The 27,578-nt window shown below is 50.2% G+C and overlaps 1 protein-coding gene across 1 annotated transcript in view; it reads left to right on the top strand.

Annotated features, from left to right (window-relative positions):
• Positions 1–21,923, top strand: part of pla2g3 (phospholipase A2 group III) — a 67,590-nt gene extending 45,667 nt beyond the window's left edge. The window contains 3 exon segments of the mRNA XM_038819832.1: positions 14,102–14,231; positions 20,188–20,313; positions 21,657–21,923. Coding sequence (XP_038675760.1) covers positions 14,102–14,231; positions 20,188–20,313; positions 21,657–21,870 — 470 coding nt within the window. The 3' untranslated portion in view covers positions 21,871–21,923.
• Positions 21,924–27,578: the final 5,655 nt, after the last annotated feature.

The raw sequence follows: 27,578 nt of genomic DNA, 5'->3' as shown, positions 1-27,578 counted from the left end.
GTAGACGATCGCCAGGCTGTGTTCTAGTTAATTAAACCCTGACATTGGTAAATCACTCGCCTCGCGTGCAATCGATGGTGCATCAGGAGTTTCAGTGTTTAAAACAGCGAGAGGAGAGCCGGGAGTTTCAGTGTTTAAAACAGTGAGAGGGGAGCCGGGAGTTTCAGTGTTTCAAACAGGGAGGGGGAGCCGGGAGTTTCAGTGTTTAATACAGAGAGAGGAGAGCCGGGAGTTTCAGTGTTTAAAACAGCGAGAGGAGAGCCGGGAGTTTCAGTGTTTAAACAGCGAGAGGGGAGCCGGGAGTTTCAGTGTTCAAACCAGCGAGAGGAGAGCCGCGAGTTTCAGTGTTTAAACAGAGAGAGGAGAGCCGGGGGTTTCAGTGTTTAAACCAGCGAGAGGAGAGCTGGGAGTTTCAGTGTTTAAAACAGAGAGAAGGGAGCCGGGAGTTTCAGTGTTTCAAACAGGAAGGGGGAGCCGGGAGTTTCAGTGTTTAAAACAGAGAGAGGCGAGCCGGGAGTTTCAGTGTTTAAAACAGCGAGAGGGGAGCCGGGAGTTTCAGTGTTTAAAACAGCGAGAGGGGAGCCGGGAGTTTCAGTGTTTAAACCAGCGAGAGGGGAGCAGGGAGTTTCAGTGTTTAAACCAGCGAGAGGAGAGCCGGGAGTTTCAGTGTTTAAAACAGCGAGAGGGGAGCCGGGAGTTTCAGTGTTTAAAACAGTGAGAGGAGAGCCGGGAGTTTCAGTGTTTAAAACAGCGAGAGGGGAGCCGGGAGTTTCAGTGTTTAAAACAGCGAGAGGAGAGCCGGGAGTTTCAGTGTTTAAACCAGCGAGAGGGGAGCCGGGAGTTTCAGTGTTTAAACAGCGAGAGGAGAGCCGGGAGTTTCAGTGTTTAAAACAGCGAGAGGGGAGCAGGGTGTTTCAGTGTTTAAACAGCGAGAGGGGAGCCGGGAGTTTCAGTGTTTAAAACAGAGAGAGGAGAGCCGGGAGTTTCAGTGTTTAAACAGCGAGAGGGGAGCCGGGAGTTTCAGTATTTAAAACAGCGAGAGGGGAGCCGGGAGTTTCAGTGTTTAAAACAGCGAGAGGAGAGCCGGGAGTTTCAGTGTTTAAACAGCGAGAGGGGAGCCGGGAGTTTCAGTGTTTAAAACAGCGAGAGGGGAGCCGGGAGTTTCAGTGTTTAAACAGAGAGAGGAGAGCCGGGAGTTTCAGTGTTTAAACCAGCGAGAGGAGACCTGGGAGTTTCAGTGTTTAAAACAGAGAGAAGGGAGCCGGGAGTTTCAGTGTTTCAAACAGCGAGAGGGGAGCCGGGTGTTTCAGAGTTTAAAACAGTGAGAGGCGAGCCGGGAGTTTCAGTGTTTAAAACAGAGAGAGGGGAGCCAGGAGTTTCAGTGTTTAAACAGCGAGAGGAGAGCCGGGAGTTTCAGTGTTTAAAACAGCGAGAGGGGAGCCGGGTGTTTCAGTGTTTAAAACAGGGAGAGGAGAGCCGGGAGTTTCAGTGTTTAAAACAGCGAGAGGGGAGCCGGGAGTTTCAGTGTTTAAACCAGCGAGAGGGGAGCAGGGAGTTTCAGTGTTTAAACCAGCGAGAGGGGAGCCGGGAGTTTCAGTGTTTAAAACAGCGAGAGGAGAGCCGGGTGTTTCAGTGTTTAAACAGCGAGAGGGGAGCCGGGAGTTTCAGTGTTTAAAACAGAGAGAGGAGAGCCGGGAGTTTCAGTGTTTAAAACAGCGAGAGGAGAGCCGGGAGATTCAGTGTTTAAAACAGCGAGAGGAGAGCCGGGAGTTTCAGTGTTTAAAACAGCGAGAGGGGAGCCGGGTGTTTCAGAGTTTAAACCAGCGAGAGGAGAGCCGGGAGTTTCAGTGTTTAAAACAGAGAGAGGAGAGCCGGGAGTTTCAGTGTTTAAAACAGCGAGAGGAGAGCCGGGAGATTCAGTGTTTAAAACAGCGAGAGGAGAGCCGGGAGTTTCAGTGTTTAAAACAGCGAGAGGGGAGCCGGGTGTTTCAGAGTTTAAACCAGCGAGAGGAGAGCCGGGAGTTTCAGTGTTTAAAACAGAGAGAGGAGAGCCGGGAGTTTCAGTGTTAAAAACAGAGAGAGGGGAGCCGGGAGTTTCAGTGTTTAAAACAGCGAGAGGGGAGCCGGGAGTTTCAGTGTTTAAAACAGCGAGAGGGGAGCCGGGAGTTTCAGTGTTTAAACCAGCGAGAGGGGAGCCGGGAGTTTCAGTGTTTAAAACAGAGAGCGGGCAGCCGGGAGTTTCAGTGTTTAAAACAGTGAGAGGAGAGCCGGGAGTTTCAGTGTTTAAACCAGCGAGAGGGCAGCCGGGAGTTTCAGTGTTAAAAACAGTGAGAGGAGAGCCGGGAGTTTCAGGTTGCGAGGACGGGACTGGTCGAGCGTAACGGAGGCGAGCAGTGGTTGGTCGGCGGTTGAGTCAGATGAGTCCGACGAGGAGCGATAGCGACCCGTGTCCCGTGATGGCGGCCCCTGGAGACGAGATGGCGGCATCCGCAGTACCTGTGGGTAAAATGGCGGCGTCCATGGAGCGCACGTTATGGGGTCGGAACAAAATGGCGGCGCCCATGGAACGCACATGGCTGTGGTGGATGAAGATGGCGGCGCCCATGGGGCGCACGTGGCGGTGCGGCAAAAGATGGCGGCGCCCACTGATCGCACGTGGGGTCGGGGGAAGTGGACGGCGGGGCCCATTGAGGGAGCGGCTGAGGCGTGGGGACCGGCGGCGCGATAGCGGCGACCGTCTGGGACTGACACACCGCTGCAAAGTGGCCTTTCTTTCCACAAGCTTTGCAGGTCGCTGTGCGGGCCGGGCAGCGTTGGCGAGGGTGCTTCTGTTGGCCGCAGAAGTAACAGTGGGGACCCCCAGGAAGTGCGGTGCGGCGAGCAGCGCAGGCATAGTGCGCGGGGGCGGCTGCTGGGGGGGCCGTTTGCGGGGTCCACGAGGGGTAGGACGGATGGGCCTGGGGAGCCGTTTGCGGGGTCCACGAGGGGTAGGACGGGTGGGCCGAGTGGCTAGCGGAGTAAGTGTGCGCACTACGGGAGGCGGCCGTCATGGAGAGCGCCAGGGCTTTGCGGCCGCGAGGTCGGGGGCGACCCCTTCCAGCAGTCGTTGCCGGATGGGGTCCGATGCAATGCCTGTAACGAACGCATCGTGCATGAGTAACTCAGAATGTTCCGTGGCTGTGAGGGCCCGGCAGTCGCAGTCTCGTACCAGAGGTATAAGGGCCCTCCAGAAGGGGAGCCGGGAGTTTCAGTGTTTAAACCAGCGAGAGGGGAGCCGGGAGTTTCAGTGTTTAAAACAGGGAGAGGAGAGCCGGGAGTTTCAGTGTTTAAAACAGAGAGAGGGGAGCCAGGAGTTTCAGTGTTTAAACCAGCGAGAGGAGAGCCGGGAGTTTCAGTGTTTAAAACAGCGAGAGGAGAGCCGGGAGTTTCAGTGTTTAAACCAGCGAGAGGGGAGCCGGGTGTTTCAGTGTTTAAAACAGCGAGAGGGGAGCCAGGAGTTTCAGTGTTTAAAACAGGGAGAGGAGAGCCGGGAGTTTCAGTGTTTAAAACAGAGAGAGGAGAGCCGGGCGTTTCAGTGTTTAAAACCGAGAGAGGAGAGCCGGGCGTTTCAGTGCTTAAAACAGCGAGAGGGGAGCCGGGTGTTTCAGTGTTTAAAACAGAAGAGGAGAGCCGGGAGTTTCAGTGTTTAAACCAGCGAGAGGGGAGCCGGGAGTTTCAGTGTTTAAAACAACGAGAGGGGAGCCGGGAGTTTCAGTGTTTAAACCAGCGAGAGGGGAGCCGGGAGTTTCAGTGTTTAAACCAGCGAGAGGGGAGCCAGGAGTTTCAGTGTTTAAAACACTGAGAGGAGAGCCGGGAGTTTCAGTGTTTAAAACAGTGAGAGGAGAGCCGGGAGTTTCAGTGTTTAAAACAGAGAGAGGAGAGCCGGGAGTTTCAATGTTTAAACAGCGAGAGGGCAGCCGGGAGTTTCAGTGTTTAAAACAGAGAGAGGAGAGCCGGGAGTTTCAATGTTTAAACAGCGAGAGGGGAGCCGGGAGTTTCAGTGTTTAAAACAGCGAGAGGGGAGCCGTGAGTTTCAGTGTTTAAAACAGCGAGAGGAGAGCCGGGAGTTTCAGTGTTTAAAACAGCGAGAGGAGAGCCGGGAGTTTCAGTGTTTAAAACAGAGAGAGGGGAGCAGGGAGTTTCAGTGTTTAAACCAGCGAGAGGAGAGCCGGGAGTTTCAGTGTTTAAACAGCGAGAGGGGAGCCGGGAGTTTCAGTGTTTAAACCAGCAAGAGGGCAGCCGGGAGTTTCAGTGTTTAAAACAGAGAGAGGGGAGCCGGGAGTTTCAGTGTTTAAAACAGCGAGAGGGGAGCCGGGAGTTTCAGTGTTTAAACAGCGAGAGGGGAGCCGAGAGTTTCAGTGTTTAAAACAGCGAGAGGGGAGCCGGGAGTTTCAGTGTTTAAAACAGCGAGAGGGGAGCCGGGAGTTACAGTGTTTAAAACAGCGAGAGGAGAGCCGGGAGTTTCAGTGTTTAAAACAGAGAGAGGAGAGCCGGGAGTTTCAGTGTTTAAAACAGAGAGAGGAGAGCCGGGAGTTTCAGTGTTTAAACCAGCGAGAGGAGAGCTGGGAGTTTCAGTGTTTAAAACAGAGAGAGGGGAGCCGGGAGTTTCAGTGTTTAAAACAGAGAGAGGAGAGCCGGGAGTTTCAGTGTTTAAAACAGCGAGAGGGGAGCCGGGAGTTTCAGTGTTTAAAACAGCGAGAGGGGAGCCGGGAGTTTCAGTGTTTAAACCAGCGAGAGGGGAGCCGGGAGTTTCAGTGTTTAAAACAGAGAGCGGGCAGCCGGGAGTTTCAGTGTTTAAAACAGTGAGAGGAGAGCCGGGAGTTTCAGTGTTTAAACCAGCGAGAGGGCAGCCGGGAGTTTCAGTGTTTAAAACAGTGAGAGGAGAGCCGGGAGTTTCAGGTTGCGAGGACGGGACTGGTCGAGCGTAACGGAGGCGAGCAGTGGTTGGTCGGCGGTTGAGTCAGATGAGTCCGACGAGGAGCGGTAGCGACCCGTGTCCCGTGATGGCGGCCCCTGGAGACGAGATGGCGGCATCCGCAGTATCTGTGGGTAAAATGGCGGCGTCCATGGAACGCACATAGCTGTGGTGGATGAAGATGGCGGCGCCCATGGGGCGCACGTGGCGGTGCGGCAAAAGATGGCGGCGCCCACTGATCGCACGTGGGGTCGGGGGAAGTGGACGGCGGGGCCCATTGAGGGAGCGGCTGAGGCGTGGGGACCGGCGGCGCGATAGCGGCGACCGTCCGGGACTGACACACCGCTGCAAAGTGGCCTTTCTTTCCACAAGCTTTGCAGGTCGCTGTGCGGGCCGGGCAGCGTTGGCGAGGGTGCTTCTGTTGGCCGCAGAAGTAACAGTGGGGACCCCCAGGGGGTGCGGTGCGGCGAGCAGCGCAGGCATAGTGCGCGGGGTTGGCTGCTGGGGGGGCCGTTTGCGGGGTCCACGAGGGGTAGGACGGATGGGCCTGGGGAGCCGTTTGCGGGGTCCACGAGGGGTAGGACGGGTGGGCCGAGTGGCTAGCGGAGTAAGTATGCGCACTACGGGAGGCGGCCGTCATGGAGAGCGCCAGGGCCTTTGCGGCCGCGAGGTCGGGGGCGACCCCTTCCAGCAGTCGTTGCCGGATGGGGTCCGATGCAATGCCTGTAACGAAGGCATCGCGCATGAGTAACTCATAATGTTCCGTGGCTGTGAGGGCCCGGCAGTCGCAGTCTCGTACCAGAGGTATAAGGGCCCTCCAGAAGGGGAGCCGGGAGTTTCAGTGTTTAAACCAGCGAGAGGGGAGCCAGGAGTTTCAGTGTTTAAAACAGGGAGAGGAGAGCCGGGAGTTTCAGTGTTTAAAACAGCGAGAGGGGAGCCGGGAGTTTCAGTGTTTAAACCAGCGAGAGGAGAGCCGGGAATTTCAGTGTTTAAAACAGCGAGAGGAGAGCCGGGAGTTTCAGTGTTTAAACCAGCGAGAGGGGAGCCGGGTGTTTCAGTGTTTAAAACAGAGAGAGGAGAGCCGGGAGTTTCAGTGTTTAAAACAGCGAGAGGGGAGCCGGGAGTTTCAGTGTTTAAAACAGCGAGAGGGGAGGAGGGAGTTTCAGTGTTTAAAACAGAGAGAGGAGAGCCGGGCGTTTCAGTGTTTAAAACAGCGAGAGGGGAGCCGGGAGTTTCAGTGTTTAAACCAGCGAGAGGGGAGCCGGGTGTTTCAGTGTTTAAACCAGCGAGAGGGGAGACGGGAGTTTCAGTGTTTAAAACAGAGAGAGGAGAGCCGGGCGTTTCAGTGTTTAAAACAGAGAGAGGAGAGCCGGGAGTTTCAGTGTTTAAAACAGAGAGAGGAGAGCCGGGCGTTTCAGTGTTTAAAACAGAGAGAGGAGAGCCGGGCGTTTCAGTGCTTAAAACAGCGAGAGGGGAGCCGGGTGTTTCAGTGTTTAAAACAGAGAGAGGAGAGCCGGGAGTTTCAGTGTTTAAATCAGCGAGAGGGGAGCCGGGAGTTTCAGTGTTTAAAACAGCGAGAGGGGAGCAGGGAGTTTCAGTGTTTAAAACAGAGAGAGGAGAGCCGGGCGTTTCAGTGCTTAAAACAGCGAGAGGAGAGCCGGGAGTTTCAGTGTTTAAAACAGCAAGAGGATAGCCGGGAGTTTCAGTGTTTAAAACAGCGAGTGGGGAGCCGGGAGTTTCAGTGTTTAAAACAGCGAGAGGGGTGCCGGGGGTTTCAGTGTTTAAAACAGAGAGAGGAGAGCCGGGAGTTTCAGTGTTTAAAACAGCGAGAGGGGAGCCGGGGGTTTAAGTGTTTAAAACAGAGAGAGGAGAGCCGGGAGTTTCAGTGTTTAAACCAGCGAGAGGGGAGCCGGGAGTTTCAGTGTTTAAAATAACGAGAGGGAGCCGGGAGCTTCAGTGTTTAAAACAGCGAGAGGGGAGCCGGGAGTTTCAGTGTTTAAACCAGCGAGAGGAGAGCCGGGAGTTTCAGTGTTTAAAATAACGAGAGGGAGCCGGGAGCTTCAGTGTTTAAAACAGCGAGAGGGGAGCCGGGAGTTTCAGTGTTTAAACCAGCGAGAGGAGAGCCGGGAGTTTCAGTATTTAAACCAGCGAGAGGGGAGCCGGGAGTTTCAGTGTTTAAACCAGCGAGAGGAGAGCCGGGAGTTTCAGTGTTTAAAACAACGAGAGGGGAGCCGGGGGTTTAAGTGTTTAAAACAGAGAGAGGAGAGCCGGGAGTTTCAGTGTTTAAACTAGCGAGAGGGGAGCCGGGAGTTTCAGTGTTTAAAACAACGAGAGGGAGCCGGGAGCTTCAGTGTTTAAAACAGCGAGAGGGGAGCCGGGAGTTTCAGTGTTTAAACCAGCGAGAGGAGAGCCGGGAGTTTCAGTATTTAAACCAGCGAGAGGGGAGCCGGGAGTTTCAGTGTTTAAACCAGCGAGAGGCGAGCCGGGTGTTTCAGTGTTTAAAACAGCGAGAGGAGAGCCGGGAGTTTCAGTGTTTAAAACAGCGAGAGGGCAGCCGGGGGTTTCAGTGTTTAAACCAGCGAGAGGGGAGCCGGGAGTTTCAGTGTTTAAAACAGTGAGAGGGGAGCCGGGGGTTTCAGTGTTTAAAACAGGGAGAGGAGAGCCGGGAGTTTCAGTGTTTAAAACAGCGAGAGGGGAGCCAGGAGTTTCAGTGTTTAAACCAGCGAGAGGGGAACCGGGAGTTTCAGTGCTTAAAACAGAGAGAGGGGAGCCGGGAGTTTCAGTGTTTAAAACAGAGAGAGGGGAGCCGGGAGTTTCAGTGTTTAAACAGCGAGAGGAGAGCCGGGAGTTTCAGTGTTTAAACCAGTGAGGGGGAGCCGGGAGTTTCAGTGTTTAAAACAGCGAGAGGGCAGCCGGGAGTTTCAGTGTTTAAACCAGCGAGAGGGGAGCCGGGAGTTTCAGTGTTTAAAACAGAGAGAGGGGAGCCGGGGGTTTCAGTGTTTAAAACAGCGAGAGGGCAGCCGGGAGTTTCAGTGTTTAAACCAGCGAGAGGAGAGCCGGGAGTTTCAGTGTTTAAACCAGCGAGAGGGGAGCAGGGAGTTTCAGTGTTTAAAACAGAGAGAGGAGAGCCGGGCGTTTCAGTGCTTAAAACAGCAAGAGGAGAGCCGGGAGTTTCAGTGTTTAAAACAGCAAGAGGATAGCCGGGCGTTTCAGTGTTTAAAACAGCGAGTGGGGAGCCGGGAGTTTCAGTGTTTAAAACAGCGAGAGGGGAGCCGGGGGCTTCAGTGCTTAAAACAGAGAGAGGAGAGCCGGGAGTTTCAGTGTTTAAAACAGCGAGAGGGGAGCCGGGGGTTTCAGTGTTTAAAACAGAGAGAGGAGAGCCGGGAGTTTCAGTGTTTAAACCAGCGAGAGGGGAGCCGGGAGTTTCAGTGTTTAAAACAACGAGAGGGGAGCCGGGAGTTTCAGTGTTTAAACCAGCGAGAGGGGAGCCGGGAGTTTCAGTGTTTAAAACAACGAGAGGGAGCCGGGAGCTTCAGTGTTTAAAACAGCGAGAGGGGAGCCGGGAGTTTCAGTGTTTAAACCAGCGAGAGGAGAGCCGGGAGTTTCAGTATTTAAACCAGTGAGAGGGCAGCCGGGAGTTTCAGTGTTTAAACAGCGAGAGGGCAGCCGGGAGTTTCAGTGTTTAAACCAGCGAGAGGGGAGTCGGGAGTTTCAGTGTTTAAACCAGCGAGAGGCGAGCCGGGTGTTTCAGTGTTTAAAACAGCGAGAGGAGAGCCGGGAGTTTCAGTGTTTAAAACAGCGAGAGGGCAGTCGGGAGTTTCAGTGTTTAAACCAGCGAGAGGGGAGCCGGGAGTTTCAGTGTTTAAACCAGCGAGAGGCGAGCCGGGTGTTTCAGTGTTTAAAACAGGGAGAGGAGAGCCGGGGGTTTCAGTGTTTAAAACAGCGAGAGGAGAGCCGGGAGTTTCAGTGTTTAAAACAGCGAGAGGAGAGCCGGGAGTTTCAGTGTTTAAACAGCGAGAGGGCAGCCGGGAGTTTCAGTGTTTAAAACAGCGAGAGGGGAGCCGGGAGTTTCAGTGTTTAAACAGCGAGAGGGGAGCCGGGAGTTTCAGTGTTTAAAACAGCGAGAGGGGAGCCGGGTGTTTCAGTGTTTAAAACAGCGAGAGGGGAGCCGGGGGTTTCAGTGTTTAAACAGCGAGAGGAGAGCCGGGAGTTTCAGTGTTTAAAACAGCGAGAGGAGAGCCGGGAGTTTCAGTGTTTAAAACAGAGAGAGGGGAGCCAGGAGTTTCAGTGTTTATACCAGCGAGAGGGGAGCCAGGAGTTTCAGTGTTTAAAACAGCGAGAGGAGAGCCGGGAGTTTCAGTGTTTAAAACAGCGAGAGGAGAGCCGGGAGTTTCAGTGTTTAAAACAGCGAGAGGAGAGCCGGGAGTTTCAGTGTTTAAAACAGCGAGAGGGGAGCCGGGAGTTTCAGTGTTTAAAACAGCGAGAGGGGAGCCAGGAGTTTCAGTGTTTAAACAGCGAGAGGGGAGCCGGGAGTTTCAGTGTTTAAAACAGCGAGAGGGGAGCCGGGAGTTTCAGTGTTTAAAACAGCGAGAGGGGAGCCAGGAGTTTCAGTGTTTATACCAGCGAGAGGGGAGCCAGGAGTTTCAGTGTTTAAAACAGCGAGAGGAGAGCCGGGAGTTTCAGTGTTTAAAACAGCGAGAGGGGAGCCAGGAGTTTCAGTGTTTAAACAGCGAGAGGGGAGCCGGGAGTTTCAGTGTTTAAAACAGCGAGAGGGGAGCCAGGAGTTTCAGTGTTTATACCAGCGAGAGGGGAGCCAGGAGTTTCAGTGTTTAAAACAGCGAGAGGAGAGCCGGGTGTTTCAGTGTTTAAACAGCGAGAGGGCAGCCGGGAGTTTCAGTGTTTAAACCAGCGAGAGGAGAGCCGGGAGTTTCAGTGTTTAAACCAGCGAGAGGAGAGCCGGGAGTTTCAGTGTTTAAAACAGCGAGAGGGGAGCCGGGAGTTTCAGTGTTTAAACCAGCGAGAGGGGAGCCGGGAGTTTCAGTGTTTAAAACAGCGAGAGGGGAGCCGGGAGTTTCAGTGTTTAAAACAGAGAGAGGAGAGCCGGGAGTTTCAGTGTTTAAACGAGCGAGAGGGGAGCCGGGAGTTTCAGTGTTTAAACAGCGAGAGGGGAGCCAGGAGTTTCAGTGTTTAAAACAGCGAGAGGGCAGCCGGGAGTTTCAGTGTTTTAACCAGCGAGAGGCGAGCCGGGAGTTTCAGTGTTTAAAACAGCGAGAGGGCAGCCGGGAGTTTCAGTGTTTAAACCAGCGAGAGGCGAGCCGGGAGTTTCAGTGTTTAAAACAGAGAGAGGAGAGCCGGGAGTTTCAGTGTTTAAAACAGCGAGAGGGGTAGCCGGGAGTTTCAGTGTTTAAACCAGTGAGAGGGGAGCCGAGAGTTTCAGTGTTTAAACCAGCGAGAGGGGAGCCGGGAGTTTCAGTGTTTAAACAGCGAGAGGGGAGCCGGGAGTTTCAGTGTTTAAAACAGCGAGAGGGGAGCCGGGAGTTTCAGTGTTTAAACCAGCGAGAGGAGAGCCGGGAGTTTCAGTATTTAAACCAGCGAGAGGGGAGCCGGGAGTTTCAGTGTTTAAACAGCGAGAGGAGAGCCGGGAGTTTCAGTGTTTAAACAGCGAGAGGGGAGCCGGGAGTTTCAGTGTTTAAAACAGTGAGAGGGGAGCCGGGGGTTTCAGTGTTTAAAACAGGGAGAGGAGAGCCGGGAGTTTCAGTGTTTAAAACAGCGAGAGGGGAGCCAGGAGTTTCAGTGTTTAAACCAGCGAGAGGGGAGCCGGGAGTTTCAGTGCTTAAAACAGAGAGAGGGGAGTCGGGGGTTTCAGTGTTTAAAACAGAGAGAGGAGAGCCGGGAGTTTCAGTGTTTAAACAGCGAGAGGAGAGCCGGGTGTTTCAGTGTTTAAACCAGTGGAAGGGGAGCCGGGAGTTTCAGTGTTTAAAACAGCGAGAGGGCAGCCGGGAGTATCAGTGTTTAAACCAGCAAGAGGGGAGCCGGGAGTTTCAGTGTTTAAAACAGAGAGAGGGGAGCCGGGAGTTTCAGTGTTTAAACAGCGAGAGGGCAGCCGGGAGTTTCAGTGTTTAAAACAGCGAGAGGAGAGCCGGGAGTTTCAGTGTTTAAAACAGCGAGAGGGGAGCCGGGAGTTTCAGTGTTTAAAACAGAGAGAGGGGAGCCGGGAGTTTCAGTGTTTAAACAGAGAGAGGAGAGCCGGGAGTTTCAGTGTTTAAACAGAGAGAGGAGAGCCGGGAGTTTCAGTGTTTAAAACAGCGAGAGGGCAGCCGGGAGTTTCAGTGTTTAAACAGCGAGAGGGGAGCCGGGAGTTTCAGTGTTTAAACCAGCGAGAGGGGAGCCGGGAGTTTCAGTGTTTAAACAGCGAGAGGAGAGCCGGGAGTTTCAGTGTTTAAACAGCGAGAGGAGAGCCGGGAGTTTCAGTGATTAAACCAGCGAGAGGATAGCCGGGGGTTTCAGTGTTTAAACAGCGAGAGGGGAGCCGGGAGATTCACAGTTTAAAACAGCAAGAGGGGAGCCGGGAGTTTCAGTGTTTAAAACAGCGAGAGGAGAGCCGGGAGTTTCAGTGTTTAAACAGCGAGAGGGCAGCCGGGAGTTTCAGTGTTTAAAACAGCGAGAGGGGAGCCGGGAGTTTCAGTGTTTAAAACAGCGAGAGGGGAGCCGGGTGTTTCAGTGTTTAATACAGCGAGAGGGGAGCCGGGGGTTTCAGTGTTTAAACAGCGAGAGGAGAGCCGGGAGTTTCAGTGTTTAAACCAGCGAGAGGAGAGCCGGGAGCAGAGAGAAGTGGACCGGCGCGGGACACTGGGAGCACCACTCTGGGGTGGCCCCGGAGGATTAGAAACACCACTGTTCAAAAAAGGAGGTTGGCAGAAAGCAGGTAATTATTGGCCAGTTAGCTTAACTTTGGTAGTAGGGAAGATTCTGGAATCTGTCATCAAGGAAGAAACAGCGAGGCATCTGGATAGAAATTGTCCCATTGGGCAGACGCAGCATGAGTTCATAAAGGGCAGGTCGTGCCTAACTAATTTAGTGGAATTTTTTGAGGACATTACTAGTGCAGTAGATAACGGGGAGCTAATGGATGTGGTATATCTGGATTTCCAGAAAGCTTTTGACAATGTGTCACACAAAAGGTTGCTGCATTAGATAAAGCTGCGTGGCATGAAGGGCAAAGCACTGATAGAGCATTGGTTACTTAATAGAAAGCAAACAGTGGGGATTAATGGGTGTTTCTCTGGTTAGCAATCAGTAGCGAGTGGTGTCCCTCAGGGATCCGTGTTGGGCCCACAATTGTTCACAATTTACATAGATGATTTGGAGTTGGGGGACCAAGTGCGATGTGTCCAAGTTTGCAGATGACACTAAGATAAGTGGTAAAGCAAAAAGTGCAGAGGATACCGGAAGTCTGCAGAGGGATTTTAATAGGTTAAGTGAATGGGCTAGGGTCTGGCAGATGGCAGACAATGAGGACAAATGTGAGGTTATCCATTTTGGTAGGAATAACAGCAAAAAGGATTATTATTTAAATGATAAAATATTAAAGCATGCCGCTGTTCAGAGAGACTTGGGTGTGCTAGTGCATGAGTCGCAAAAAGTTGGTTCACAGGTGCAACAGGTGATTAAGAAGGCAAATGGAATTTTGTCCTTCATTGCTAGAGGGATGAATCTATGGAATTCCTTGCCCAGTGAAGCAGTAGAGTGAAGCAGTAGAGGTTCCTTCATTAAATGTTTTTAAGATAAAGATAAATAGTTTTTTGAAGAATAAAGGGATTAAGGGTTATGGTGTTAAGGCCGGAAAGTGGAGCTGAGTCCACAAAAGATCAGCCGTGATCTCACTGAATGGCGGAGCAGGCTCGAGGGGCCATTTGGCCTACTCCTGCTCTTAGTTCTTATGTTCTTATTTTTTAAAAACACCTCGATCGCTCCTCAGTCTTCTTCACTAAAAAAATACAGGCCAGACCTATGTTCTCATAATTTGACACTTTGTACCCCAGTATTGTTCTGGTGAATCTGGGCTGGATGCCTTCCAAGGTCAATACACCTGTCCTGAGGTTTTGTGCCTAAGACTCCGGATGATAACTATCCAAGGCCCTGTGCAACTGAAGCATTGTTCCCTCATTATTGAATCCCAACCCTTACTCCTATATTACTGGACATGGAAGACTTATTTTTGGTACAGTAAGAAGTCTTTCAGCACCAGGTTAAAGTCCAATAGGTTTGTTTCGAATCACTAGCTTTCGGAGCGCAGCTCCTTCCTCAGATGAATGAAGAGGTGGGTTCCAGAAATGCATATATAGACTAAGTCAATGATGCAAGACGATACTTTGAATTCAAGTCTTTGCAGGTAATTACGTCTTTACAGGCCCAGACAGTGTGACTGGAGAGAGGGATAATCACAGGTTAAAGAGGTGTGAATTGTCTCAAGCCAGGACAGTTGGTAGGATTTTGCAAGCCCAGGCCAGATGGTGGGGGGTGAATGGAATGCGACATGAATCCAAGGTCCTGGTTGAGGCCGTATTCATGTGTGCGGAACTTGGCTATAAGTTTCTGCTCTGCGATTCTGCATTGTTGCGCGTCCTGAAGGCCGCCTTGGAGAACGCTTACCCGGAGATCAGAGGCTGAATGCCCTTGACTGCTGAAGTGTTCCCCGACTGGAAGGGAACATTCCTGCCTGCTGATTGTCGCGCGATGTCCGTTCATCCATTGTCGCAGAATCTGCATGGTCTCGCTAATGTACCACGCTTCTGGACGTCCTTTCCTGCAGCGTATGAGGTAGACAACATTGCCTGAATCGCACAAGTATGTACCGCGTACCTGGTGGGTGGTGTTCTCACGTGTAATGGTGGTAAACTGAGGAGCTGCTGATGTTCTTGAACAATGCTACAGTAATTGTTAACAGCAGATCTGCCATTGCATTGCTCATAGTGAGTTGGAGAACACACTATTTTATAATAAGGAGAATGTACCCTGGAGGGATATTATTGGCAATGATGGATTAACAAAAGTGGGAGAGTCGCAGCAGCTGAAAGGACCACAAATTAATCCTTTATCAAGAATTCTCCAGGAAAGTGTTTAATAATGTGTATTACTCCTTTGCAGGCACTTCCAGACGCTGTAACTGTTACAAACCCCTGGATCGGTGTGAACACAAGATCTCTCCACAGGAATTCAAATTCTCTTATTACAACCAAGAGCACAAAACTCTGTATCACTGTGACTGCACTAAGAGGTAAACTCATTGCTCCACACACTGTCAGGGCTAGCTAAGATCCACAGTGCCCTGGGAGGAGGCCTGGCTGATTTTCCAACCGTATTACAGCCTTTCTGAGGTTATTAGCTCCAGGAGATGCGATAGCCAAAAACAGCTATTAAAGAGGGATCCTTATCACCCACGTAATATCAATGGCATAAATAGTAGAGAACCTGGGGTTTGTTCATCAGTTGTGAATTATCCCCGATTTTAAAGCTTAGTTCATTGAATTTAGCGTAAGACACACCCCTGGAAACTGGTGAGGGGGTGACCAGGGTAGGGCAGTTCAGTTTTGTCCAGTGATGGAGGAACACCAAGATCTATAACACAGTACACCTTGCAGATCTTCTGGCACTACGCAGAGGCTTGAACTTGCTATTAAACATTTTCTTTCTGAGCCTATGAGAGCTTAAATAACTTACTTCTAAGCTGAGAATCACAGAATACTACAGTGCAGAAGAGGCCATTCGACCCATCGAGCTTGCACCTATGCATAAAAGGACCGGACCTGCCCACCTAATCCCAGCACTTGGCCCATAGCCTTGCATGTTATGATGTGCCATGTACTCATCCAGGTACTTTTTAAAGGATGTGAGGCATCCTGCCTTTACCACCCTTCCAGGCAGTCCATTCCAGACCGTCACCACTCTCTGAGTAAAATGTTTTTCCTCAAATCCCTCCTAAACCTCCCACCTCTCACTTTGAACTTGTGTCCCCTCGTAGCTGACCCTTCAACTCAGGGGAACAGCTGCTTCCTATCCACCCTGTCCATCCCCCTCATAATCCTGTACACCCCAATCAGTTCTCCCCTCAGTCTTCTCTGCTCCAGCGAAAACAACCCAAGCCTATCCAACCTCTCTTTATAACTTAAATGTTCCATCCCAGGCAACCTTCTGGTGAATCTTCTCTGCACCCCCTCCAGTGCAATTACATCCTTCCTATAATGTGGTGACCAGAATTGCACACAGTACTCCAGCTCTGGCCTCACCAAAGTTCTATACAGCTCCATCATGACCTTCATGCTTTTGTAATCTGCGCTCCGTTTGTCCCATATGCCTTTTTCATTACCGTATAACTTGCCCTTCTTCCTTCAGCGATCTATGGACAAATACGCCACGGTCCCTTTGTTCTTCGGAACTTCCCAGTGTCAGATCTTTCATAGTATACTTTCTTGTTAAATCACTCCTTCCAAAGTCTATCACCTCACACTTTTCAGGGTTAAATTCCATCTGCCACTTAACCGCCCGTTTGACCATCCCGTCTATATCTTCCTGGAAACCAAGACACTCAGCCTCACAGTTTTTTTTTTATAAATGTTTTTTATTGGGTTTTTGAACAAGGTATATTTACCGTTATGTACACAGGATAAGAAACATATATATATATACACATATATAGAAGAGACGGGCACACACAAATATACCAAAGAAAAGAAAATAGTACATAAAATAAGGGGGGGGGGAAGGCAAATATACATTTGGGTGCCGGGGAGATAATTACAGTGTGTGATACTTGGCTGTGTTTCGTGTTGTTGTCGCCTGCTTCTCCCGGACGGATCTCGCTGCCGTCTCGCGCTCGCCTCCACTTCTGCCGTTCCTCCCGTCCTCCGTCTTTATTCTCCTCGTTCCCTGCTCCTGGAGATGCCATGCCCATTTTTGTATCCCGTGCATTCCTTCCGGCTCTCATTTCCCTGCCTCCCCCCACCTCCCTGGTTCTTCTCTCTTGTTCCCTATCTCTTCCCTCTCCACCCCCCCACCCCCCGCGTGGTTCGCCTTTCTTTCCTCAGGTTTAGCTGTCTCCCCCCCCCCCCCCCCCCCCCCACTCCCTCCCTCCCGGTCTATCTCTCCCCTTCATGCTTTGGCTTCTTTCCCCTGACTCTTGGCTACTTTCCCCTGATTCTTGGCTACCTGGCTATTCTTTCTCTTGTTTGTTAGCCGCAAACAGGTCCCGGAACATTCGCGTGAATGGTTCCCACGTTCTGTTGAAGCCGTCGTCTGACCCTCGGATGGCGAATTAGATTTTCTCCATTTGGAGAGATTCCGAGAGGTCGGACAGCCAGTCCGCAGCTCTGGGTGGTGCTGCTGACCGCCAGCCAAACAGGATTCTACAGCGGGCGATTAGGGAGGCAAAGGCAAGGGCGTCCGCCCTCCTCCCCAGGAATAGATCTGGCTTGTCTGAAACCCCGAAGACCGCCACTTTTGGGCATGGCTCCACCCTCACCCCCACCACTTTGGACATAGCCTCAAAGAAGGCTGTCCAGTACTCCACAAGTCTGGGGCAAGACCAGAACATGTGGGCGTGGTTGGCCGGGCCTACTTGGCACCGTTCACATCTGTCCTCCACCTCCGGGAAGAACCTACTCATACGGGTTCTTGTTAAGTGGGCTCTATGTACCATTTTTAGCTGCATCAGGCTGAGCCTTGTGCACGTGGCGGTGGAGTTGACCCTATGCAGTGCTTCGCTCCAGAGTCCCCACCCTATCTCTATCCCCAGATCCTCCTCCCATTTCTTTCGTGTTGCGTCCAGTACGGCCCTTTCTGTCAGTCGGTCACACATGTCACTACAGTTTCCCTTGTCTAGTATGCTTGCGTCCAGTAGTTCTTCCAATAGTGTCTGTCGTGGCGGTTGTGGGTACGTCCTTGTCTCCTTTCGTAGGAAGTTTTTAAGCTGCAGATACCTTAGCTCGTTCCCCCCAGCTAGCTGGAATTTCTCTGTCAGTTCGTCCAGTGTTGCGATCCTGCCGTCCGTGTATAGGTCCCTGACTGTCAGTGTCCCTCCGTCCTGCCTCCACCTTTTGAAGGTGGCGTCAGTCAATGCTGGTGTGAACCTATGATTGTTGCAGATGGGAGCTTTGTCCGACATTTTGGTCAGGCCAAATTGCTGCCGCAGTTGGTTCCAGGATTGGAGGGTGGCTATCAACACCGGGCTGCTGGAGTGTTTTTTGGGTGGGGATGGGAGTGCTGCCGTGGCGAGGGCCCGGAGGGAGGTCCCCATGCAGGAGGCCTCCTCCGCGCGCACCCACTCGGCCTCTGGCACCTGGGTCCATCCTTTTATTCGCTCAGCTGTTGCTGCCCAGTGGTAGAATTGCAGGTTTGGGAGGGCCAGCCCCCCCCGGATTTTGTTTTTTGCAGGACCTTCTTTGGGATCCTAGCATTCCCCCCCCCCCCCCCCCCCCCCCATACGAATGCCATGATTAGTTTGTCCAGCGCTTTGAAAAAGGCCTTGGGGATGTAGATCGGAATGGATCTAAACAGGAAGAGGAACCTAGGCAGTACGTTCATTTTGATCGTCTGGAATCTCCCCGCGAGGGAGAGTGGGAGTGTGTTCCATCTTTGCAGGTCCTTTTTAACTTCCTCCGTCAGACTGGTGAGGTTCCATTTGTGGATCCCTTTCCAGTCATGGGCTATTTGGATCCCCAGGTAGCGGAATTTGTGTCGGGCTTGTTTGAATGGCAACCCCTTTAGTGCTGCCCCCCCCCCCCCCCCCCCCCCACTTGCGGGTGTACTGGGAAGACCTCGCTTTTGCTCATGTTGAGTTTGTAGAAGGCTCCAAACTCTTTCAGGAGCGCAATGATTCCGTCCATGCTGCTCTGTCGGTCCGAAATGTAGAGGAGCAGGTCATCTGCATAGAGTGAGACTCTGGGCTCTCTGCCTCCCCTTCGAATCCACCTCCAACTTTTTGCTGCCCTGAGCGTGATTGCTAGCGGTTCGATTGCTAGTGCGAACAGCAGCGGGGATAGTGGGCATCCTTGTCTGGTGCCCCTGTGCAGTTGGAAGTATCGGGAGTTGGTATTGTTGGTCCGTACGCTCGCCATGGGAGCGTTGTATAGGAGCTTTACCCAAGCGGTGAACCCTGTTCCAAGCCCGAACCGCTCCAGTACCTCTATGAGGTATTTCCATTCGACTCTGCCGAAGGCTTTTTCTGCGTCCAGGGAGACGATCACCTCTTGTGTTCTCTCCCCAGAGGGGGTCATTATCACGTTCAGCAGGTGCCTGATGTTCGAGGTAAGCTGTCTACCTTTGACGAAGCCCGTCTGGTCCTCTGTGACCACCTCAGGTACACAGTCTTCTAGCCTTTTGGCTAGGATTTTGGCCAGTATTTTGGCGTCTGCGTTCAGCAGTGAGATGGGTCTGTATGACCCACATTCCGTTGGGTCTTTGCCTTTCTTGGGTATCAGCGAGATTGAGGCCTGTGCTAGCGTGGATGGCAGTGTGCCCCTAGCTAGCGAGTCTGTGAACATCTCCCGCAGGTGCGGGGCCAGTGCTGTCGCACATTTTTTGTAGAAGTCCACCGGGAATCCATCTGGTCCCGGCGCCTTCCCCGCCTGCATGGAGCTAATGCTCTCCATGATCTCTCCCAGTGCTAGTGGTGCTTCCAGATCCCGTTTTCTGCCCTCCCCCACGACTGGTATGTCCAGTCCATCAAGGAACCGTTTCATCCCGAACTCCCCCATTTGGGGCTCTGAGGTGTATAGCCCTTGGTAGAAGGCCTTGAAGGTTTTGTTAATCTTTTCTGGTTCTGTTTCTAATGTGCCTCTAGTATCCCTGATTTGTGCAATTTCTCTGGTGGCTGCCTGCTTTCTCAGCTGGTGTGCCAACAGGCGGCTGGCTTTGCCTCCGTGTTCGTATAGGGTCCCACGTGCCTGGCGGAGTTGGTGCACTGCTTTGCTGGTGGAGAGCAGATCAAAGTTCCTTTGTAATTCTTTCCTCTCTGTCCAGAGCTCTACGGTCGGGGCCTCGGAGTATTTACGGTCTACCTCCAGTATGGGGTCGACCAGCTGCTGCCTTGCCGCCCTTTCCTCCCTATCTCTTCGCGACTCAGCCTCACTGTTAACTACCCTGCCAATCTTTATGTCATCTGCAAACTTACTGATCCTACCCCCCACATAGCCATCCATGTCATTTATATAAATGAGGAACAATAGGGGGCCCAGCACCGATCCCTGTGGTACGCCACTTGTCGCTGGCTTCCAGACACTAAATCCGCCATCTATCATCACCCTCTGTCTCCTACCGCTAAGCCAATTATGAATCCACTTTATCAAATCAGCCTGTATTCCATGTGCATTTACCTTTTTATTAAGTCTCCCATCCGGGACCTTGTCAAAGGCTTTGCTGAAATCCATGTAAACTACATCAACTTCTCTACCCTCATCTACACACTTGGTTAAGTGCTTAGAAAATTGAATCAAATTTGTTAGGCATCACCTCTCTTTGACAAAGCAATGCTGACTATTCTTGATGAACCTTGCCTCTCCAGAATCTTCTCCAGTAGTTTCCCTACTACTGATGTGGGACTCACCCTTTCTTAAATAATGAAACCACATTAGCTGTTCTCCAGTCCTCTGGCACCTCTCCTGTGGCCAAGTCCTCTGGCATTTCCCCTGAGGCCAGAGAGGAATTACAAATTTGGGTCAAAGCCCCTGTAATCCACTTCCTCGCCTCCCACAGCAACCTGGGACACAATTCATCTGGACCAGGATATCTGTCCACTTTTAAGCCAGTCAGCATATCCAATACCTTGTCACTCCCTGTGACAAATTGCTCAAGAATTGTCATTCTTTTTTTGCCATTTCTGATTCTGAATCGACCCAAACATGCTTAATATCTAATAGTAAATGTAGCCAGGGTTAAGAAGAGATTTTGCCATTGTTCTGCAGATAATTGAAATGTGTGATCTGCTTCAGAAAGTGGAAGAATGTGCGCTGTTAGTCTTGATCAGGCGAATCTACAAACTACCAGACACATTTATATAATCCCTCATAACAGAAAGTCTTCAGTTTTGTGGCATTTATCAGTGACGGCAAACGTTATTAAATTCAACCCTCCCCTCATCAACATGTCTGCCAAAATCAGGGCGGAAGAGGGAACTTAAATATTAACAAGTGGAACATCTCTTGGATTTTGTTACTTTTGTCGAATCCCATTTCCTTTAGATTGGCAAAGCGGATGAGAAGAGTGAAAGTGAACGCGGTGGAGCAGCGGTTGCTGGAATTGGTGTCGGCGAGCTGTTTCCGGCTAAGATCAGTGCTGAGGAATTGCAGCAAAGGGAAGCGGAGGCCGTGAGTTCTGTTTGGTTTCTGTGCTTTGTGCTGGTGTGGAAGGGGTATCCAGGGTCAGTCACATGGTTTCCTTGCTGTGGTGTGAGCGCCTATTGGGCATTTTCTCTGGCTGCCTAACACACCCTCTTGCTGCTGGCTGAGCTCGCTGAGGGGCTGGTTTAGCTCACTGGGCTAAATCGCTGGCTTTTAAAGCTGACCAAGCAGGCCAGCAGCACGGTTCGATTCCCGTACCGGCCTCCCCGAACAGGCGCCGGAATGTGGCGACTAGGGGCTTTTCACAGTAACTTAATTGAAGCCTACTCGTGACAATAAACGATTTTCATTTCAATTTCTGCCCTCTGTCTGGAAATAGAGGAAACAGTTTAGTCCAGGCCAAGGATGCAAAAATCTACTGTATTGGGACATAGGTTCGCTGATTTAAACTTGTTGTTCCGTAGGTGACTACAACTCATTTTCAAGTAAAATCAAATAGTTTCTGCCATCGAGATTTTCCACATTGGAAGAGCAAGGCTGCTAAAGTTAATTAAGCAGTGAGCATGTGCTAAGTCAGTGTGTCGGCGATGCAGATTTGTTTTTGGCATAAATTGAATTGTGTGTGAAGGAAGCCTGGAAGTTCAGGGGGAAAAGCTGAAGGTTTCTTCACATGTGTAATAGTAATAAAAATGGATCTGTAAAGATTGTCCATGCTCTGCGGCCCTCGAATGGCTGAAGATTATCATATGTGGCTCTAGTGTTTAAAAGCGTTTGGCTATCCCTGCACTATTCCTCAGTTGGTCCTGAGGTATATTGTCGGAGCAGAGTAGAGAGCAGTTTACTCTGCATTTAACTTGTGCTTGAAGAAGTTTCCCTCACCATTCGATCCATGTTGTACCTGGCCTGGGACCTCTTTGATGTGGCATCTAACTGAGTTATATTCAACCTGGGAATGCTCCATACTCACTTAAATGTAGCATTAGGGGTGAATGAATTCCAGTTGGCATGGCCAATCCAACTAACCTGCGCATCTGTGGGAGGAAACCAGAGCACCCGGAGGAAACCCACGCAGACACGGGGAGAAGGTGCAGACTCCGCATAGACAGTCACCCAAGGGCGGAATTGAACCCGGGTCCCTGGCGCTGTGCGGCAGCAGTGCTAACCACTGTGCCAACATGAGATGAATAAAGATCATTGAGAAGCAAAACAGAGAACACTTCATCATTCACAATGGCTCAAGAAAAGGTGGTGATTTTTGCTGTCTATTGATGTAAAGGTGGCCCCATGGCACAGAGAGTGGTGTGGGTCATTTGCTCAGTCCTGGTAGTGTCCTCTATATTACCCTTTACAACAAATGATTTATTTTCTAGGTGTGAAAAACAGTTACGTTCCACTGTGGCCGTGCTTTCCAAACCCAAACATCTCCAGAAGATTCTGAAAGTCCAGAGGAGTGCGGATGAATCCCTCTATCCATTAACTGAGCAGCAAGAAAGAGACATCAATGGAACATCTGTTGGCACCAAGTCTGATAAACTGTACAACAAGTGTTTACAAATTACTCAGGCTTTAACTGTGAAGCCTTAAGGAATTCTATGCAAGCTGTATTTGAATAATTAATCTGTTTCGGAGATTTGGACAAACTCGGCATCCATGTAACAGAGAAAATATTTTTTATATTCAAGAGCTGAGTTCTGTAATGCGAGGCCACTGCCAAAGTTATTGATAAAAGGTTTACCGGATAGAAGAGGTCAGGTTATACTAGATTGCCTCTCTGAGAGAATGATAAATAGGGCAAAGGGTTAAACAGAAGGGGAAAAAAATGTAAGATAAGGGCTTTTTCAACTACTTCAAAATTCTCAACACTGAACTGTATGACAGAGTAACAATGACGACAGGTGACAGAGGCCCATGGATCACCATGGTAATGGGGCAATGTGGTCCAGTGCTGAAAGTGGAGAAAGTTGTATGATTTTAGTAAACGAGTTGACAGATTGATTGATCTCCAGTGTTCCTGTCTAAGTAACGCCACCATCTCACGGAAAGTCCCAAAGTTGACTGTCTGCCTAAATGCCTTGCGCAATGACATTAAATTCAGCAGATCTCCGTGTCAACTACGACAAGGGACTTACAACGACTGCAAAACTGTAACGATAAATTACATTGGATTTTGAATAGAATAGTAAAGAGGACGGCACGGTGGCAGAGCGGTTGGCACTGCTACCTCATAGTGTCAGGGACCCGGGTTCGATTCTGACCTTGGGTGACTGTGTGGAGTCAGAACGTTCTCCCTGTGCCTGCGTGGGTTTCCTCCGGGCGCTCCGGTTTCCTCCCACAGTCCAAAGGTATGTGGGTTAGGTGGATGAGCCATGATAAATTGCCCCTTAATGTCCAAAATGTTAGGTGGGGTTACAGGGATAGGCTGGGTGCGTGGGGCAGGGTGGGCTGCTCGTTCGGACAGTCGGTGTAGGCTTGATGGGCCAAATGGCCACCCTCTGCACTGTAGGGATTTTATATTCCACATTTTGCAATGCCACATCCCATGGCCCAGAAGGTCTGTGGATTGGCAGTCATCGCCCGATTGCCACCCTGCACCTCTCGCACCGGAACGGAGCTGCATATCTTTCACCCGATTTCCCAACCCGGGCCTGGTGAGAAATGTGAGCATAGTACCCAGTGCAGAGTCTTTGCAGCACAGGAAAGCAGCGTCGAGGCAAGTGAAACCCCCTCCCCCCCTACTTTACCGCGCAAACTGCCATAAAGTGGTAAGTTTAAAGGTCCCAGACACTCTGACAGGCGAGAAGGCAAGTATCTAAGGTATGTGGGTGAGGGGGTCGTCAGGTGGTTGGGAAGGGGTAGTTGGGGGCTTTGGGGGGGGGGGGGTGTTAGTTGGCTGGTTAGGGACATAGTTGGTGATGGGTGTAGTTGAGGGGAGATGGAGGGGTGGCTGGGGGGGCAGTCAGATGGTCAGAGAAGGAGTTGGGGGAGGGTAGTTAGGGGGGGTCAGAGGTTGGGAGGTAATCATGGGGGTTTGGAGCAGTTAGTAGCATAGTTACCCAGGAGTTAGAAGTAGTTTTAATCCTCCTAACTCTTCTGAGAGAGAATCGGAACCATCCAAAGTCTCTTCCTTTCATCCCTCTGCCTCCACATGTGTCCCAATAACATTATCAGTTTGGTGTAAAATGATCTGACATGACCTGGCAGCAGTCCAGTTTGTGTCTGTGACCCTGTACACGCTGGAATTACACCAGGCAAGGACAAGTTCAGGGTCAACAGTGAAACTTTGCTCAATCGATAACCTACTGGCACTCACTGTTGCATTGACGCTGAGGAACATAGGAACAGGAAAGGCCTTTCAGCCCCTCAAGCCTGCTCCACCATTCAATGAGATCATGGCTGATCTGTGGCCTAACCCCATATCCCGCAATATCTTTGCTTAAGCAAAAACTGTTCAGGTTTAAAATGAACAACTGTTCCAGCTTCAACTGCTGTTTGTGGCAAGAAGTTCCAAACCTCTATTGCCCTTTGAGTGAAAATGTTCTTCTCAACATCTCTCCTGAACGGCCTGGCACTCATTTTTAGACTCTGACCCCTAGTTCTAGAATCTTCAACCAATGGAAACAGTATGTATCCTATCTTTTCCTGTTAATATAGTGAAGACTTTGATCATGTCACCCTTTAACTTTCTAAATTCTAGTGAAACAGGCCTAATTTGTATAATCTCACCTCATATCTTAACTCCTGCAGTCCAGGTATCATCTTGTAAACTGACTTTGCCCTCCCTCCAAGATCAATATATCCTTCCTAAGGTGTGGTGCCCAGAGCTGCTCACAGTGCTCCAAGTGGGGTCTAACCAGGGGTTTGTAAAGCTGCAGCATAACCTCTGTGTCTTTATACTCCAGTCCTCCAGATATAAAGGCTAGAATTCCATTAGCCTCCCTGATTACTTCCTGCCCTTGTTCGTGGCATTTTAAAGATCTATTTACCTCAACCCCCAGGTCTCATTGGGCATCCACTGAATTTAGCTTCATACCATCTAGAACAGGGGTGGGCAAACTTTTCTGTGCAAGGGCCACATTCAGAAATTCACAATTTTAAAGGGCCGCATAGTATATTAAGTAAAATAATTAATATTTAAAATAGCCAAAATAAAAGGTTTTTAAAGAAAAAAAAGCAATTAATTTTTATTAATTAATATTTTAAAGTAGAAACTTTACATGAAACACATTTATTTGAAAAACAAAGTAACTCAGTTTAAAGAAAAAAAAGCAATTCATTTTTATTAATTAATATTTTAAAGTAGAAACTTCACATGAAACACATGTTGTGCCGAGCAATGATCACCCTACTCAAGTCAACATATCCACCCTATACCAGTAACCCAATTGGTGGCACAGTGGTTAGCACTGCTGCCTCTCAACTCCAGGGACCTGGGTTCAATTCCCACCTCAGGTGACTGTGCGGAGTCTGCACATCCCCCGCGTGTGTGCGTGGGTTTCCTCCGGGTGCTCCGGTTTCCTCCCACAGTCCAAAGATGTGCAGGTTAGGTGGATTGGCCATGCTAAATTGCCCCTTAGTGTCCAAAAGATTAGGTGGGGTTATGGAGATAGGGTGGGGGATCTTTCCAAAGAGTCGGTGCAGACTCGATGGGCTGAATGGCCTCTGTCTGCACTGTAAATTCTATGATTCTATGAAAATGAATATCCTCACACTTTCTTTAATTGAAATTCACCTGACACAGTGTTGCCCATTCCCCTCTTCTATCAATATCCCTTTGTAATTTTATGCTGTCGTCTATCCTGTCTACAATGCCATCTAACGTGTGACATTATGTAATGTACTGACAGCCTGTCATCCCCATAAACTATATCCCAACCAGTAATTCCAGAAGCCAGGAGACAAACAGCACAGTACTCAGGAATCAACTCGCCTTGCCCTGGCACTTGAAGTGATGGAATTCCTGTCTCCATCATTCCCGACTGACAAGTCCCAGATCACAGTTGATGACATAAACTACAGCGATTTGCAGTGTTAACTTATTGCATGTTTTTTTTTAGTTGTATGGTTGAGCTGTAGTTTGGTCACAGGATTTAGTGACTGGCAGGGTTACAAAGTTAAATTTCACGGTTAAGCATCAGGACCTGAAATAATGAAGTTGCGTTACTGAAACATACTCCAGATTATCTCATTCTTGATAACACACAAGCCAAGTTTGCATTTTTCTTTTATTCTACCAGTCTTTTCACTCGTAAATTGCACTGATATTTGTTGCGGGTTTGCACATGGTAACTCTCTCCTCGCATTCTGAATGGATGAGTCTCAAAGAGTGATTGTCTGCAGGTTAATGAGTTGTGTAAGACTTCATCGCCAAGTCTGACCTGTCCCCAGTTGATGACCATGCAGGAACAATTCTTCAGCGGTCACTTCTCCGTGGTTAGAAGTGCAAACTCGATCAGATTATTTTCCCCTTCCCTCTCGCTGCCAGGGTGTAGGGGGAGTGGAGGCCCTGAAGATAAATGCAGAGCTTCAGTTACTGCCCAGAGAGCAGCTGATGTTGCACAGACCATAACCCTCCCATGAGAACAGGGTGGGTGTGACTTTTCCTCCAGTTTTTAGCATGGTGGGTAGATTATCAAACCGTTACAGATAATACAGATTCTGGGACTGTGCCGGATGGTGTTAACTTTAGTGAAATCAGCTTTTTTCATGGGATGTTCGAGACCGGGTTCACTTTACAATTAGAAACAGGGGGCCTCAGGAAACATTGAACAGGATGGGGCTCCGTTCTCGAGAAAAGAAGAGACCGAAGGGTGAACTGAAAGAGGTCTTTCAGATTATTCAGAGCTTGATCAGAGAGAGAAAGATAAAACGGGCGCGGTTTAATGGCCTCGTTGGGCCTGATTTGGGGACACGTCGAGGCAGCTGAGATTCACCACGATTGAAACGCCTCGCGAGATTTAACAGAATATCACAGGACGTCTTGCCGGATGAGATCCAGCACCTTAGAGACCCCTGAGTGGTCAGGTTCTGGGCAGGGTAGTACCCTCTCACTCCTGCTGATACCGTGGCACCTTGGCACTGCCAGTGTGCCAGGTTGGCAGTGCTAAGGTAACCAGGTGCCAGGTTGGCAGTGCTAAGGTACCCAGGTGCCAGGTTGGCAGTGCTCAGGTGCCAGGTTGGCAGTGCTAGGGGTTCCTTGTCCTTGAGAGGTAGGGTAAAGGGGGTGCTCGAGGTCCCTCTAAGAGGCAGGTTGGGGAGGTGGTCGGGAGGTCGCTGTGGGGTGGCTGGGGGGGGGGGGGGGGGGGGGTCTAAAGATCAGGGTGGCATTTACAGATGGTGTCCTGATCCGGGAGTACGCGTCCTGTACGCGAGCTGGGCCCATCAGTGGGGGAAATTATGTAAGTGCGGCCTAGGTGGGGCATTTCTCGCCGATACCCAAAAAACCCGGCAAAATGACAATAAATAGCGGTGTCGCTCCTGGACTCTGTTTCTGTCCCGTTAAATTGTGCCCGATATTTCTACTTGAGAAGGAGATCAGAACTAAGGCCCACAAGTACATGACCATAAATCCAACAGGGATTTTGGGAGATACTGCTTTATGCAGGAAATGGTGAGAATGTGGAACTCACAGCGCACAGGGACTGGTTGAGGCATAAGAAACTCGGTAGACAGCCGAGGGAGAAAGATAGGGATTGTGTTGGTAGGGATGGATGAAGAGACTTTGGAGGAGAGTCATACGGAGCATAAAGACTGGCAAAGACCAGTTCAGCCAAATGGTCTGTTTCTGGGTTGTAGATTATGTAATTTCTAAAGAGAAATCTCTGCATATGCACAAGTATTATATGCACCAGGAATCTATGTTTCACGGTGTCCTCAGAATGTTATTCATATTCTGTTGCACAGTATTAACGGTGGTATTTGTCTCCACCTTGTGGAAGCAGTGAGTAAAGCAGGGAATAGCAATCCTGTATATCAGTATATGCAACAAGCAGATCATTGAATAGAGTTTCTATTCGGTTGTATTAGTTTTGTCTGTGTAAGCGTGCAAAAGATCATTGAATTTTAAACACAACTTATGTTCAGCACAAATCAAGTTTCCATAATTTTTTATACTGGCTTAACAACATCGTACTGGAAACCAGCCATATCCACTCAACCAGAATTAATTTATCTCCATTACAAGTTTCCACTAGTTGCACTCATTTTTGGGCTTTCAAAGAAGTTTGAAAATTAAGCTAGCTCCCTTTGTCACGAGGAAACTGATCGGCCCATTTCAAAAGCTCGTGTTTTTTTTC

The sequence above is a fragment of the Scyliorhinus canicula genome, chromosome 1, assembly GCF_902713615.1.
Source record: "Scyliorhinus canicula chromosome 1, sScyCan1.1, whole genome shotgun sequence".
Taxonomy (NCBI): domain Eukaryota; kingdom Metazoa; phylum Chordata; class Chondrichthyes; order Carcharhiniformes; family Scyliorhinidae; genus Scyliorhinus; species Scyliorhinus canicula.
Note: the sequence above shows the minus strand (reverse complement) of the source record. Positions and strands in the feature narration are given on the sequence as shown.